The sequence below is a fragment of the Megalops cyprinoides genome, chromosome 1, assembly GCF_013368585.1.
Source record: "Megalops cyprinoides isolate fMegCyp1 chromosome 1, fMegCyp1.pri, whole genome shotgun sequence".
Classification (NCBI taxonomy): Eukaryota; Metazoa; Chordata; class Actinopteri; order Elopiformes; family Megalopidae; genus Megalops; species Megalops cyprinoides.
In genome coordinates, this window is record NC_050583.1 from 42,820,180 (window position 1) to 42,837,761 (window position 17,582).

Here is a 17,582-nt window from a genome sequence, read left to right on the forward strand (position 1 = left end):
ACAGCAGATGGGGTGAAAGGGAAATGTAAAAATAACAGGGCAGTTCAGTGCTGAGCAATGCCTGGCCCCCAAGAGGTGCAAGAAGCAAACCAATAAGCATGCCATGGTATTGCAAAAGGCAGCAGGATTAATCAGTACAGTACTATCATTGTTTTCAGCCAAGGGGAGGATGGGCGTCTATACATTTCATTTTTTCTTTTTTGTGTGACTGGATAAAGTTGGTAATAGTTGAAGTATACATCTGCCCGCACATCTGTAATTAATAAGGAGTTCTAATAAGCAGGAAGCCCACTGCTAACCACTGGTTATACTGGACGGGGCAGTGTAGAGAATGCAGTGGTATTTGAGTGGATAGAGGAGATGCAGATAATGGGAGCAGTGTAGAAAAGTCCCAAAGGTCCATGCTAGGACACACAATCAAAATACCAGTCATGCAAAGACTGACATACTCTGTCAGAGGATAGTGGTAGGTGTACAGATTTTCTGCGACCCGATGGAGCATCAGTGTACTGGTGTTATCTCTCCACAGAGATAAGAGAGTTCCTCTCCCTCCCCGCTCCACCCCATCCCTTTGGATGGATGTCGGCATGGTGGTAGCTCATTATATTATTTCAGTGGCAGCCAGGAAATCGATAGTAGCATTAAACATTAAGAGGGGAAAGCTATATTGGGGTCTGAAACATCTTGAGCAGGGAGTCAATATTGTGCAAGATTAATTACAATACCTACCCTCATCTACTTTGCTCACGGTTGCCCTTGCAAATGTGCTGTTCAGAAAACGTATTACAGCAAATTTTTAAAGATGAACTCTCTGAGAGAGGAGGCACATGTAAGTTAATGTCTGCCAGTGAAAATTTGAAGAAGTAATTAACTTCCTTTAAGTGAAACCCTGTGAAGCAACCACCAACTATCAGTAAAATATTACAAAACAGAAACGCAACAAAAAAGCCAAAGTATTCTGGCACAGCTTCTTAGACTATTATAATGTGTTATTACTAAAATACCTGACACTTTGCCCAAATGCAACTTAAATCAAACATAGACAATAATTCTCATGTAATGAGCCACTTGGCTATTCCATTTATTCTAGGTTTTCCTACATCACTAACAGCAGTTAACAAAAACATGATATGTACACTCTATGATGAGTATAACACGTACTATATTATACAGAATAATTTCTAACAATTTAAACATACTAATTATTTACACATTTCAGTGAAATTCCCAATGGGCACGATATTGCTATTTCATGCATAAAATAAATTCAAGTAGTAGATTAAAGGCAACCAGGGCACAGTCTGTATTGGTGTTAACTGTGGGATTTGAGAGTGCTTATTGATCTGTTGATCAGGCTAGGAAGGCCTCTGCAGTTAGACAAAGCTAGCCCTGCCTGATCCTTATAACGTCATAAACAGGATGCAAGAGGTAACTACACACATAAACCCAACCAGCTAATTCAAACTGTTCAATTGTCTTCAATTTGGTTACATTGGGGTTGCTGCTACTGATGATTAAATTCTTGCACCCACAAACCCCCGGCAGTGCATTACACCCTTCTTGGAAAAACATCTTGCAAGGTTGGCACTGCAGCAGGCAAGGACCCTTGTTTCTGAAACGGGGTAAAGCACACAAATCAACTAAATGTTGCCAAGTGAGAGGAGGAAATCACTTGCCATCCACACCATTGACAGAAAAGCAGAACAGCTGTCCGCATGCACTCGGAAATCCTTTTGCAACATTGTCCCAGGAAGAGAGAAGTGAAACTCCAAACTCTGCAATGGGCAACACCCCACTTTTGTCACATGTACCAAGTGACACTTTGGTCTACACTCCTTGTGTAAATCCCAGCACGCAGCCAGCCATAGATAAACGTCTCAGCCCTGTGGCTTTGGGCTGGAATTCATTAGGAAGTGCAACGGAGGAGCTCCGTGTTCTACACACGTTTGGTAAAGAGACAAGGTGATATAGGTAAGCTCTCTGTGCATCTGATCTCTTAATGGCTTGAATATTTGCAATTCATCTGAATCCTGTATGCTCCAAGCCAATGATAAAGGGCATTCGGGTAGCTACTTTGCTAACGTGTTGTGACAGTAAGTCTTTAAAGACATGAACCCCTCCCCCCCACCCCTTCTGATCAAGCATCAAACTAGACAACACATGTCCTGCACGTGTTTTTATGCTTCGGTCCCAGAAGGACTTGTGAAATCACAGGATTGTTTCTCCAACGTAGTCGTAATAAGGGGATTTCCGTCATCTCTCCTCACAGAATTTTCCACTCATCATTTTGTCAGGCAGAGCAACAAAGACCACAATATTCTGCCACCTAAAATTTACAAGGACCCCAGTCTATTTGTTAGACTAAAACCTCCTTTTGTTATGTTCAGTTGCCATTCGTAACAGGATCAGGCTAATTAGATGATCAGGTTATATTGATATTTCTTGGAATGACGCAACAGATCATGAAGGCAATCAACGAGAACACAGATGCAAACTATATGAACATAATATGATGATTCTGTGGACTATTGCGGACTTATATTTGCAAAATATCCTAATGCTCGGGAAAATCTGTGAACCCATTCACTTCAGCAGCATATTTTATGGTTTTCTTGCTGTATGGCTGAAAGCGTCTCTTTTCCAATGAACAAGTCAGTTGTCCTGAGCTGCAAGGGGGCTGCTAAGTGGTATCCCAGAAATCAATAGCAGCTTTTTAACCTTTAAAGCTGTAGTCACATAATTGGCATGACTGTTGTTTGTATTGATGTGATACAGCTGGAATCAATTGGCCAGAGGATAGCCAACTACATCTCAATCTCTGCCTCTACTGTGACATAGGGTCACCACAGAAAGATGTTCACTGTACTTTTCACTTTGTGCAAGTTCATAGAAACTAGGTTGAGGAACTATGATATGATGCATACTGTTATATACCATATACTGTTTAACAAACATTTTTCCACATTTCATCAGACAGGGGTATCAACATTTGGAGGACTTCTGAAAGGCTGCAGCATATGCTGTTCTTTTGCTCCTTACTGAAATTGGCATTTTATAAAAAAGGGCAGAATACATTTATTTAACATTTTTATTACAGGAGACTGAAAGAGCATGTGTAAATGGAGAATGCCCTTTTTTGGGACCCATTTTTCAGTTTGGCAACATAGCCACTTACAAAGCTAATTAAATAGTGAGGCAGACTGTCGCTGGCAGTAATTTTTGTTCACATTGAATACTGCTGACCCTCAGGACACAATTCAGGTGGCCAGATCCTTCACCAAATACAGATATGACTCAAAGTGAGAGCACAACTAGGCAGCTATCAAACATCTGCACAGCACTGAAAGCAAGCACACCCCACTGATAAGTGTTACTTGAACTAGATGGTTACTAGGGGAATTGCCCCACCAACTAAAAGAAACTGATTTTTGTTCACCAATCTACCCATAGTTCTCATTGAGCTGTTCCATCACCTGAATTTGAGAATACTTTTATATTGTTCTTCAATGTAAAGTACTAATCTTGACCACCAGGCCATATAATACATCAGAGCTGCATGGCAGATGCCTTATGTTACACCTCTCTTTCTCTCGCTTCACTTGTGCCTTCTCTGGCCAGCAATTGAAACTTGGTCATCCTGCACTTCTAATATTGTTGACTCCCTATGTGGTGTTTTGCTTACGTTGTACTCTGCCTCACTTGTAAGTCGCTTTGGATAAAAGTGATCCAAATCAATAAATCCAGATCAATGAATGTAAATATATGTAGATGCTTTTATCCAGAGTAACTTACATCATTTACATTTTGTACACTTATATAGCTGGATATTTACAGGTATTTGGACTACAAGCACTACGGGCACAACATTAGTCCCCTAAATATCCCCTAAATGTGAAGCAGCAGCCTATGGGTTAAAAGCCCTGTTCCTTACCACTACACTACAATGCTGCAATAGGCTGGATCCTGTTTCTAGTATAAAACTGTCTAGTGCTCACCATAAATGTGGACAGGTTAGCATTTTTGTTTCAGTGCTTTAGAGGGATAGAGAAATTCTGATACTCTTCTTTAAAACAAAGAACACAAAAGAAGTGATTTGTCCAGGGGTTTATCCCACTTTGTTACCACGTCATAGGAAAGGACAATTAGCACAATTTGGGATTTTGGACTCTTTGGCCAGGGATAAAAGATGGCCATCTTTCTCTGAAAAGGGCTGTCTTTGGCCTGGGGGCATGCTTTATCTTAGCATGGACAAAGGGGACGTGGGTCTGTTTGTGGTGGGTGTTGATAGGATATGGACAGGGGCCCCTCCACAATGACCCCTCCACTTCCTTAATCACTCAACCATGGCCATCACCTATTACCTCCTAGGCCCCTAAAACACCACATTATTTACATATGCAAAATCCGCTTCCTCCCCTGTCTGTTTGGGCATTCCCCTCTCTTTGTTGTGTGGGTTCCTTTGACTTTGCTTCCAGATACTCCTCTCAACTCATCAGCATGTGCAGTCAAACTAACCCCATGAGAAAAGCCAGGAAATACATTTCCTGTTAAAAAATTGTTTATACAGAAAACTAGAAAACACTTTCAAAGTAATGAATGGGATAGGTGACGAAGCTGATGGGAGAGTACAAACTGAGGGTGTTCAGGGTCATTCAAACAAATCTGGACCTTTACTGTCCGTTATGAATTATGTGTTCACACAAGTGTTGAGTGTTTTTATTCTTATGATTTGTTCATTGCAGCACTGACTAAAGCCCTGGTGTTATACAAGTATCAAAAAGAAACATTCCCCTGAATTTTTTGAGATTAAGGAAAAAGTTAAGGTCAAGCTGTAAAACATGTTAGAGGAGAAAGAACATGCTCAAATGATGAAATGTACAATAAAGAGAAACTGGAAGCAGTAGTAAAATATACAAATAAAAAGAGGAAACAGGAAACAGGGGAACTATGCTTTCTGAAAACTAGTTACAGGGTCAGCACTAGGCTATAAAGGGGTCAGGTTGAAAGATGTTTTTACTTTGGATTCTAGTGTGTTTTTCAAAAGATTTATGCATTCAGCTCAGTCCCTCTGGTATACTGGCTCTTAAGATGGTGTCAACAGATGATCATTTGTTTAATGACATATGTATTTTAATCATTTCATGATCTCCAATTCCACCTAACACTTGTCAGTTGGCCAAAATGTGATTTATATTTAAATTCCAAGTGACAGCAGGATGATGGAGCTTGTCATATAAGTTATCAGGCAGAGCCAGTGAGAGTAGAACATCAACACTTTCATTTACGAGGGTTTTGAGTCTTTCCAAGCAACTTGTCAATCTTTTATTTTCCTAAATGCCTATCTGTTTTCTATACCTTTTAATGATGTTATTTTTGCTGTGGTGCACTTATTACCTCCTATATTCTTAGACCCGCCACACTATCATATAACAGCAGCTTTTTTGTTTTTCCTTTTATAGGGAGAAAAAAAATGTGTTTATGTAGAGCAACAAAAATGCCTTTAATTATCTTAAATAGGGCTGTCACCTGATCACTGCAGCACAGGCTCATACTTCCACCTGTAAGCAAAGCGATAGTAAATAGAGACCTATTTGCTGTTGCTTGTTTGCGACTGTGTCGATATCTGAGCTCATCAGAGAGGAGAGGGTTTAGGCAGTCTGTGCATGATGCTATCAACTCACACAAACATACACACACAACAAAAATAAAACACAAACACTGACACAATATGTTACCATTCTCTGTTGGACCACCTTTTAGTCTCAATGAGCCACACATGCTCATACATGCAAGGCACACCACCAAATGACTATAGCGTGTCAGTCCAGTATCACTTTTCAAGTGCACTCTTGGTATGCCTCAGACGGTCAGAGATGGGGAGGGAGGCTGTAACTTTTAATCTTTGCCTCTCTCCCAGAAAAAAAAGAAGCCATTAAATGTTTTCTAGTCCCTTTAATCTGGCTCCCAAACCAACGCTTCCTCTTCTCTCCCCTCTGTATCTGACATGGGAGAGTGGAGGATAACAGAATAAAAACAAAAAGCAGAAAAAAAAAATCCCAGAAGCTCTGCTCCTCCCTGGGAGTACACTCCACTTCCTGAGTCAAGATGGAGGTACTGCTATGAAATCACAAACAGCACTTCTTTTTCGAGGTGGGGGTGGGGGGGGGGATTAGACATAATTACCTGGGTTCGTGTTTCAGTGGTGCCTGTCCCATCAGATCCTTGCCCGCTGCAGTCAACATGTAAACATGGCCCTCCCTGGCTGCCAGTGAACAGCTGTGTCTGTTTACTCTCTCAGACACGTAAAAACATCCTGTACTGTACACTCCGTGAAATAATAAACACCACCCTAGCCTGCTCGCACTTCCTACTTTGAGTGGCTTCTCTGGCCCTCTAGACTCTAACAAGACCTCAAGAAAAGTTACCAGGGAGATTTTGTTATCAAGGATGTCCCCTAACAATTTTTAGCAAATGCTTCATGCCTATCAAAATTTCTCCCCATACTGGCAAAAAGTGGATACACCCATCACCCGCCACCTCCACCCCCACCCCAACAATGTGCAATTTCACAAAGAACGAAAAGTCCCAGGGTGCAATATTCTGCAGCAGTCAGTAATTTGCCTCCCTTGAACACTGCGACTGTTGTCTCTCCTGAGCGAAGTAGAAATGTGTGCCAAGCACACTACTGGAGCAGAGGTGACATGCCCTTGCAGTGAATATCAGTGCTGTCAGTTGCTTGACATAGGCTGATGACAGCTGAGCTTTACAGTTTGGGAGTTTTTTTCTTGTTTTTTTTTTGCTTTGGTTGTGTGGGGAACAGGTCATGTTGAGTCTGGCAGAAAGTGGTGAAAGGTGAAGCGGTATGCATGTGTGTGAGTAGGTGTGTGTGGATGCATTCTTTTTTATTTTCTCCCCCTTGGTTAGAAATTCATTCATTCCCTGGCCCCAGTGTTTTGCAGTATGGGTGACCCCCATGTGTCTCTTCCTCCCCCCAGCGGTTGCGTTCCACAGTCCTCCAGTGAAGATCAAGAAGGAGCCTCAGAGTCCTGGCTCCAATCCCAGCCAGTCCTGCAGCCACACACAGACCTTCACTTACCCAAATGCGGAGCAGTGCCTTTACGCCAGGTAAAGCCTCCCAGGCCTCAGCAGCGTATGGATGCCACATTTCACCTCTGCCAATTGGTAGAGGCTTGCTCTCACTAAAAGCCTTTCCTAAAAATTCTGGATTTTAATTTGTTATTTTTAACCCTTTCACACCGGTGTGATTAACCCTTTCCTGCGTATGGTCAAACTGGTGTGATTAGAGCGCTAGATTGGAAAAATTCTAGCTAATGTTAGCTGTGAGGAAACAGTGATTTAACATTACAAAGTACAGCAAATGCGGCAGTGAAAACTATGAGAAGCTTAATGCTAATGAAAACATAATGAACTATGTCACATAACACACATGCTACACAGCATAAAATAAGTCATGTACGAAAGGATTAAATAAAAAATGGGCACTGATAGAGGAGTCTCATGTGTATTTACACTGTGGTCTCCTCCCACTGTAGTGCCTATGAGCAGAAGAGAGCCACAGGCCCCAAAACTACCAGCCGAGGGACGCCTCTGTCTCCCATGCAGCACTATTCCCCAAAACCATCCCTGAGTGCACGGCCCGACTCAACGTACATCAACCCGCCCACCACACAGCCACTCCCCAGCCTTGGTTACCCCATGGATCACAGGTAACACACACACACACAGGTACACCTGCATTCAGAATCATGAGTGACCCGTTTGGCAGCGCATCAGTTACCATCGCCTGTTCTAATATGGCAGCCTATTTTGGACAGAGGATTTCTCAAACACTAGCTCCTATCTGTAACAGCTGGGCGAAAGCACTGCCAGGCTGCCCGGGTCGAGTTCCCCATATTGGATTTTGGACTTCAAAGCACTGGCTTCAGCTTTCCGGTAGTTGTTTTTGTCCACCTATTATTCAGTGTGCCATTGCTATTAAGTTACTATTTTCCTCTTCTTTTTTTAACATTTGATCATTCGGTCTGCACACTCAATACCTCATGGCAGCATTTTCTGCTGTATCAGTGAAATTTCTTGCGAGTCACTCTGGTAGATCAGACTTCTCTGGATAGCTTGAGGGATGATATCTGTAGTATAACCAGTGAACGAAAAGAAGGTCCTCTCTAACATCATGTCTATGCTCCCTTCTCAGCTCCAGGTACCCCCAGCATTTGGCAGAAATGTGCCCTCCATATCCCCCTCCAGGCCAGGCCCTGCAGCAGGCACACCGTGCTCCAGGTGGAGGTGGGGGTGGTGGAGGAGGGGGAGGCAGTTACCATCGCCAGCTGTCTGATCCCTGCATGCCCTACCTGCAGCAGAGCTTCAAGCAGGAGTATCTGGACCCCTTATACGACCAAGCTGCCCACATGGCTGGAGCTCCCCCCCAACGATACCCTCCCGCTCACATGATGGTTAAGCAAGAGCCTGTGGACTATGCCTATGAGCCAGGTGAGCTGAATGACTGTGTGACTCAGCATAGAACAGCATTGCAAAACAAGAGCGTCACATCACACAGTGCTGCACAGCACAGCAAGACAAAGAATACAGTAGAACAGCAGGGCACAAGAGTGATGATAGCTTGCAGAAATAAGATGTCTCTTTCTCTGGACCAGCTCGGTTGTTCAGTCAGTCAACTCATCCATTGCAAAAACCAGTTTTCTACATCTAATTCAACATTTGAGTCCAGCCCTGCTCATTAGAAATGACAAACTTTATGAAGCTGAAGGCAGTACTGACAGAGTCACCATATTGAGGACCTGCCGACTACATTGGGCTTGTAGTAGACCGGGAAATGGAAGGTGCTTTTTTCAGGTTTCTGAAAATCAAGCAGCAAACTTCCACACTGGGATGAAAATGAGCATCGGGTTGAGCTCCTGCTATGATCTGAGTAGGCACAAGAGAAACGTCCCATACCCAAAAACTGTCCAGACCTCTCCTTTTATTCAGAACAACAATATTGTGCTCTTCTTCTTCCTTTCTCCTTCTTTCTTTGAACTCTCTGACACTCCACAGAAGTCTCAATTGTGTTTTTTGGCACACCACTGCCCTCTCCCTAGCCCCGCCTTGCCCCATACTCCCCTCCCCACTCTGAAAGGGAGGCAGAGGAATTTCATTGAGAAAATGGAGGGCACTGGAAAGACTAGAATCCCCAGCGGAGCACTCCCGGGTGTCAGATTGCAGCAGCAGCTTCCTCTTCTGCTGGCGGATGAACTCATAATGGAAAAATGAGCGTGGCCACAGTAACCCAAGCCGCTCTCTGGCTGCACAACAACAAGGAGGAGGAGGGACAGGTTTTGGAGGGGGGGTGGGGGAGCATGTGCAGAGCCGTGCAGAGCTCACGCTGCCCCTGCTCCCATGGGCTGAGAACACTGTGGAGAAATGCAATACAGTGCAGATGCCTGCTCGCCCGCCTGTGCTAGTTGAGGGAGAACAGAGAAAGCCATCCTCACCTACTGTAGCTCAGCACGCATATAAAAAAAAAAAGCTCAGTGATCCTGAAACTGACATGCCCCTGTCGTTACAAAAACAACAGTACCACAATCTCGGTTTCTTTTCTAGTCAAAGTTACAACTTTGACACTTGGGACGTGTATTTACCGCATTGTTTGGTTATGCACTGAAGGAATGTGAAAGTCAGAGAACAGAGGAATGAACAAAGGGTCATCAAGTTCCATATAAAACGCTTTATCAGAGATGGAGAACAGACCGGTGTGGCTCCATTATCAGCTGGCTGAGAGGAGTGTGTTTGGTGTGTGACTGGCCACCACTCACAGATACCCAGCTGTTACACCAAGCTCTCACATACCTGCATCATCTTGGCTGGGCCACCATCACAGCTGTTTTATTTTGCCACATGTCACATTTGTCCTGACCTATGCAGCAATATTTGAAGTTTTTCTTTTTTCCACTGAGAAAAACACCAGATCCTTTATATGTCAAACTCCATTTTCTATATGAATTACAATTATCTAGTCATGGATGGCCGCTGAGAGTTTTGTGAGCAGTTAAAAACAACTGTCAGTAACATTGACTGTCCTAAAATTGCTTGGTGAATCATAGCCACTGCTGCCATTTTTCCCTCACGGCAAACGATACCAGCATCCAACTAATCCAAGGCCGCATTAAGTCTTCTCAAGCCCAGCCAAAGAAAACTCCTTATCTCTTCTCAGGAACAGAAAGTCAGACCAGCAACTGTATTTATAATGCACCAAAGAAATCCAGTGACCCCCTGGAGGTCTGAGTTTCATTTTCCTCAGAGGTGTCTAATCATGGCTGCATTTCCTAGCCATGAGTCATAGACACAAAGAACCAGGCGAGCTGCACCATTTGCCACTCTGCACCGCACCACACTCTTCTAACACACACAACACAGTGTTATGCAGAGTCCTGGTGCAGTCAGAGTGTAAGTGTGTATGTGCCCATCCACTGGGGAAGAGCTACACAATGTTGTTCCTACAGGGCAATGATTTAGCATACTTCCCTTCCCTCTCAGAGCTGCGCAGAGCTGGTGGTTCAAGCTGAGCTGCTGAATGAGGTGGATAAAAACTGTGGGACTGAGCAGCTCTCTGACAGTATGCAGCACTACAGCTGAGACCAGACTGCACGTTCACAGACTAAAAATAGTAGTATGAGACAGATGTTAATACAACAAATGCAACATTTGTCCTTGCAACCCCTGCAGGTTGATACACAGGTATATTTTGAACATCCTAAATTCATTTGGGTTTTGGGTTTCACAAACAAAAAGCCATTAAGAAGTGCCACATATGATCATATACTCAAAAGGTACTGTGTATCAAGCCCACTTTTCCACACTGCTTGTTTGTTCTGGAGCATGTTTATTCCCAAAGAACAGAAAGAAAAGACCTGTCAAAGCTGCCTGATGTGATTAATGCATTTTAAGAGAAACAACCTTGGCTGTTAGGCAGCAGGCATCTTAGACATCTTTTAGAACCTCAAAGAGATTTATAAATAGGTTTATTCCTATGATTTAAAACACTAACTGAACCATGCGCCTCTTTGTAATTGAGCTTCTGTGCATAAGCTCTTAACATTTGAGGTGGCATTGACTGATATTTGAATAGTAAATTCTGAGAGCACTGCCTCTGTTTCTGCTATGAAGATGTTTACTTAATGCAGAAGCGCAATGTTGACAAGTCATCCCCTCGTTATCTCCAACTGGCTCAGCAAAGATTGAGTCAAGAGAGATGTCCTCCAGGTTACATTTGTTTATTACCAACTTGAGTGGCAGACCAGGTGGATTTTCTTGGCTATTGGATTGGTCTGGTCACTTATCGTTAGCCCTGTCTATGATGACCTTATTGGAAGAAGGGAAGAAAACAGCATAAAGCAGGTTTGCCCCATTTCACACTGTTCCCACTGTTTGCACTGCCTTGGGCCATGTGGTCATTGGTTAACCAGGCCAGAGTGGCTGGCTGTTTCCACTGGAGGACCCTTCGAAAGTTCCAGGGTAAATGTTGCTGCTGGAACACTGGTCTGTTTTCACTTGAGAAAGGAGAAACAATCCGTAGCCTTGCTTGTGTTTCACACCAGAGAGACTGATTATACTAGTGGTCTCTGAGGGAGTTCTGCACTATGAGTGAAGAGGAGATGCTCAGAGGGGAGTCTTAAAAAGCCACCCAAAGTCCACAGCTCCCAGAGTCACTTGACAATGATGAGGAACATCAGAGAACCCTTTTCTTAATCAAATGTTAAAATAACAGATTTGTGAATGCAAAGATTAACTTTCTAGGATGTTTTAGCCTGAATTAATCCCAACTGAGAGTTAGCATCCTAGCACTGCTAGGAGCAGATAAATACACTCTATGCGGTCAACACACAAAGATGTCATTCCAGAATTGGCTTTGTTCCCAGTTGAATGAACAAGCTTTGGTAAATGTCAAGAGTGTTCTCTTACTCAATCCCTCTCTTGCTTTCCAGGCTATCCTTTTGAGAATGATTCCCGCGTTGTCCCAGAGAAATTTGAAGGTGAGTCCTAATAAAGCATGGCACGACACATTCTGCAAGACTTCAATTTCCAATGTGAAAGCAGAGGGTCTTATGGGATAGTTCTCCATGTCCAATGGTTTTGCACAAGCCATAGGCGGGTTCCTGTATTTGGAAGTGTCATCAAGGGTGAACACACATCTCCTTTGGAGACAACAAAGGTACCTGTGTATCTATCAATATGTCTCTTTATCTATTTCTCTATGTATTACTGATGGCACTAATAACACACAAAGCTAGCTCTGTTGACTAATGTAGAGATTACTGATATACATAAGTACCACCTCTACATTCTCATTCAAGACCACTAACATAAGAGAAAAGCACTCTGCTCAAATGGCACTGGGTTTGTGATGAAGTCTGTCTAACCAACAATAACCTTTCCTGTTACCAGTATCCATATCCACTTTCACTGTGCCAAATGTATCAGATACTGTCAGAAAACAATAACCTTTAGAACCATTACGCAACAAGTCCTTGAATGCAATTGATCTAGCTGCCTTTGTGTCCTCATATGTGATGAGCTGGAATGAACCTCCAGTCACATCATTAGAGAAGCAACACTGTCAGGTTCCCATGGTGTTGGTGAATAGGCCACTGCGCTGGCTCAAATGTTGTAGCTCTGGAAACCACCTGATCAACCACTGTAAAACTTTGACCAAAACTTTAAGAAAATCCACTGACTTGCACATCATCTGATTTGTCCTTCAGGGTTTCAGTAATAATCTTCAATGAGAGTCTATGTGGTTGAGTGGGCAAGGCCTACCCATTTGTCTAGAGCCCCAGTAACGATAAAGATGCCATTATGACTTGTCTAACCTGTAGTCTTACTCTTTCCCAGCTGAGGTGAAGCAGGAAACAGGCAGTGTATTTCGTGAGGGTGCCCCCTATCAGCGCCGGGGCTCCCTGCAGCTCTGGCAGTTCCTAGTGGCCCTGCTGGATGACCCTGCTAACACTCATTTCATTGCCTGGACCGGCCGGGGCATGGAGTTCAAACTCATCGAGCCAGAGGAGGTGGGTCCACCTGTCTCATGCCATCACATCTCATTTACCATTTCCTGTCCGACCTGGGCCCAGCCTTCTTTTCCCACAGCGTTCCGCAAACTTCACATACAACAGAGCAGATATTAGTGAAGCCCCATCCCACAGCTCCACCATCTGTGCACCAACCGCTCATCCATTACAGCAATAGTACATTCTGGTTATCTAATTAAATACTGTACATTTTACAAGCTATGAATTTATACAGCTAGGTATTTACTTCAGGAATTCTGATTAAGAACCACACTAATGGGCACAACAGTGCTCCAATCCATTCTAGCCCACAACCTTTGCCCAAATAGTCACTGTGCTACACCACCATACCAAAACCCTTCTCATCGGACACATGCACATGGGAAGATAAAAATAACGTCTTTCTTTTAAAACCTGCAAAACAGGAAACAGGAAAATAGCATGTAAATAACTGTTCTCACATCAAGAATATCCAACCACATACACATTCTGATGTGATTCATTCACATAATATGGTCCCTGGACTGATTTTTTGACAAATCCCTATATTTTAATTTTTTGACTGTTAAACCCAAGTTAGAGTCCACCAACTGACCAGACCCTAACCCCACTCCTATCCCCCAAGGTTGCAGCACTGTTCTGAAATGTGAAGAACTTCCATTAGCATCCAGAGGGAGAGAGATACATATTTTTCTAGTGGCCAGGTCTTCATTGCATCTCAGGTTTGCATCACCCCAAAATTAGCATCGATGCCCTCCAGTACATATTTCTGAATCAGATTCCTTATAGGTTGGGCACAGATGCCCTGGTCTTGTTCAGTTTAACTCCTAAGCAAATATTATTGAATTATTCAGTAGTCGGTATTTCCTCTAAGTGAATTTACACCAGCACTGACTGACCTTTTACTGAAGAATGTCAGGTTAAACAATTGAGGGCCAAACAAAAGTATTTCATTCATGATGCCATCCCATAACCTTTCAGCACACTGATTTCTTCTTTACCCCACAAAAGTTTGCAACAGGGCCAAAAAGGACTACCATTAATAGAAAACAAATGTCTGGGAGCATACCCCAACTGATTAACATATCTCATCAGAAAGGCACTCCTGGGATTTTGTTCCTTTTTGGGTGTAATACACAACAGGAGGACTTCTCTGATACTGGCCTGAAGCTGCTCAGAGTTCAGCTGGAGGTTAAGGCTATAATAATTGAGGAAATGACTTTTAATATTTTGGGTATGACAAACCCCGCCACCAAGTCTTTTTTCATCACGCACGATGTGGGATTCTGGCTGCATTCAAGTGGTAAATGGTTACATAAAGAGGACCGGAGAGCACATGTTTAAACTTACCCTTTTCATGACACGTCATGGCCGCCAGCTCCAAGAAAGAGAACTAGGTCAGCAAGGACCTCTAGTGGTGAGGACTTTTATTGCAGGCTTATACACAATCTGACAAATGTGGGACAGCAATGTTGTTCCTGGACATGCCCGTAACCAGCTATGAGGTTACAGAGGTCCGGACCTCAGTAATTTTTTAGAGCTAAAATAAAATTTGAAGATGAATACAACTGGATAAAAAAAATCGATGGTTGAGAACTTCTCCTCCGGGACGAGTGCATGCGTAGTTCAGTTTAGAATTGTTATTTACTGTCCGCTGTGTGAGAGTGTTGTGAGAGAGGGCGAGAGCGCAGCCCGCTGCATCATCAGCACTTCCACTGACAGCAGCAATTGGAATTTACGCACGTTGGCAGCAGCAGGTGGCTTGTGTGTGAACTGGCAGCATACCATTTGGTAAGACAATGCAATGATCGTTATGCCATTATCTGTAAGAAACATTCAAAACAGTAACCTGATACAGCACCTGGAGTAAAGACAATTGTATGAAACATGTTAAATATGCGTAATCCAGCCATGATGAAGGCTAGACTATTTCTTTCATATTAGTAGGCTAGCTAATGTTTCACACAATGCCACTGATTAAAAAACAGCTTATGTAGGCGCCAGTATCAATTCCACCCCCCCCCCCCCCCCCCCTCAAAATTTGAAATTTGAGAGCATGAAATTTTGGAAGATTTTTGAAAGATTGTTCCAATCAACTAATGGGAATATTTGAATAGTTAAAAACCAGAGGGCACTATGGACCGTGCCTGAATAGGGTCACTCATCTGTCTTGCAGCCAACAGTTGAACTTTCAGACCATGAACAACCAATTAACAGAGTAAAATCACATATCAATTAAGTAAAACAGATCAATGGAAAGAAGAATCCATAGAGAGGTTTCACACAGTAAATTTCAAAATGGCCATACACATCAAACAATTAGCCTGGTCAAAGCTTCCTTTTACTGAAAAAATGGTTTCATTCTTTAAAGGCTAAAAATACTTGACATGAACACTTACAAGTAATAGTTTAAGCCACATGCCTCCTATGGAAACTCCATTAATGGACTGCACATAAAAAACCACACTTAAAAAACCACACCACTCACCAAGAAGATGAATCCTGTTGACTCAAGTGTGGTGAAAATCTTTACAGTTTACCATCTCTTCTGAGTCTCTTTTCCTTCCCATCTCCATGTCTGTCAGGTGGCGAGGCTGTGGGGGATGCAGAAGAACCGTCCAGCCATGAACTACGACAAGCTGAGCCGCTCTCTGCGCTACTATTATGAGAAGGGCATCATGCAGAAGGTACAGAGACATTGCTGGCCCAAAGAGACAACAGCAGGTTCAATAGGTCAACTGGGGCAAGCCTTTGGCTTCCATGGTTCAAACTTACTTTACAAAGACAAATTCCTTGTGAAAAGAGTCACAGTATAGAAGGATGAAAGCATTACAATCTCTCAAGATCTCAGTACTGCTATGTATCCTGTATCCTGTTTGTTGAATGGCAATGGAAGTGTCATATGATGCTTCAAACCTACTCTTTTTGTGGGTTTGCAGGTGGCGGGGGAGCGTTATGTGTACAAGTTTGTGTGTGAGCCAGAGGCACTTATTTCCCTGGCCTTCCCTGACAATCAGCGGCCCAGCCTGAAGGCCGAGTTTGATCGCTATGTCAACGAGGAGGACACTGTGCCCCTGTCCCACCTGGATGAAGCAGTGCCCTTCTCCCTTGAGCAGGCTGGCGTCAACATGGACCCCCAGCCCTACTCCAAAGGATATATGTACTAATGCCTCCCTTCCCACTCCTCTCCTCCACCCTCTACACCTCTTGCACATGCCCACCCTACCCTCTTGTATATATGGCTATGGTGCTTTTGTTTAAATTAAACCTGTTAAGGATTCCGATGTTTTAAAAGCAGCATTCTTCTCACTTCTGAAACATACCCAATCCAAATATATAACAGAGGTTAAACTGATCCCTTAATAAAGATCTATTAATACTAGTTGATGTGGCCTTTTTCCCCAGTGCTATTAAGCCATGACTGGTGCACGTGCATTTGTATTGTGTTGATTATTATTATGGCAGTTTAATGGTGAAAATGTTAATGCTTCCTTTATGAATTGCATTATGAAATAAAATGTCATTATAGCACGGTATGCAGTACTTACACTGTGGGTATGGTCTACATTATAGGAAATACATTTTCCACTAAGAGCAGAACTCCACCAAGTGTACAGTAAGTGTATATAAATCACACCAAAGTACTGACCTTAGAACAGTGTAGCTTAGTGGTGAGGAGCAAGGGTCATAAGTGAAAGGTTGCTGGTTTGATTCCATGCTGGGGCACTGTCACTGTACCCTTGGACAAGGTACTTAACCCATAGTTGATATATGGATAACATGCAAAAATTGTAACTTGCGTAAGTTGCTCTGGATAAGAGTGTCCGCTAAATGAGAATAATGTAATGTAATGTAAAAGACTCACATACAACGTTTAAGATTGGCTTCCATGAGAAGGTCCTGGAACAGGAAGAACACCTGGAACATCTTCTCAGCACCCAATTGTATTACATATGAATTAAAATTTCAGAAATGCAATAGCTTCCTACTTAGACGGCACTATCACTATTATCAGAGTTGCAACATTCAACAACAAAAATACCCCCAGGCAACATCTTATCTCTGTGGCACACACTCACTTCCCTGCCAGTAAACTGGTTCCCATCTATGATGAACCTAAAAGCAGCTTTCATACCACTCCTTATATCTGGACCATTCCAGTTAGTTTCCACACAGAGAAAAAAAGAGAGAACCTAAAAGCCCATAGAGCATTGCTATCTACTGTCCTAGCAGGTCTTACTCATTCAGTACAGCACTGCAAGAGGAAGTGGTGAATCAAGGCCAACCCAAGCCTTTATGGGGCCCTAAGCAGAATTTGATTTGGGGGCCCCCCACCGCCTCGGCGCCGCCAATACTATTGACTGTTGTCAATGCTTGATCATTCGCACACCTACTGTAAATCTAACACACCCATTATCAATTTGCAAAATGCAGTTAACGTCCGTTACAGTGCGCATGCGCATGAACATGACACCAGCTCTGACAGAGGCAGACAAAACCAGT

The 17,582-nt window shown here is 43.1% G+C and overlaps 1 protein-coding gene across 2 annotated transcripts in view; it reads left to right on the forward strand.

Moving 5' to 3' along the window:
* LOC118773753 (ETS translocation variant 4-like) overlaps positions 1-16,303 on the forward strand; it is a 29,239-nt gene extending 12,936 nt beyond the window's left edge. For both annotated transcript variants that reach the window (XM_036522832.1, XM_036522823.1), the window contains 7 exons: positions 6,996-7,125; positions 7,554-7,727; positions 8,213-8,508; positions 12,000-12,047; positions 12,907-13,079; positions 15,665-15,766; positions 16,019-16,303. In XM_036522832.1, coding sequence (XP_036378725.1) covers positions 6,996-7,125; positions 7,554-7,727; positions 8,213-8,508; positions 12,000-12,047; positions 12,907-13,079; positions 15,665-15,766; positions 16,019-16,246 — 1,151 coding nt within the window. In that variant the 3' untranslated portion in view covers positions 16,247-16,303. The remainder of the gene's footprint in view (positions 1-6,995; positions 7,126-7,553; positions 7,728-8,212; positions 8,509-11,999; positions 12,048-12,906; positions 13,080-15,664; positions 15,767-16,018) is intronic.
* Positions 16,304-17,582: the final 1,279 nt, after the last annotated feature.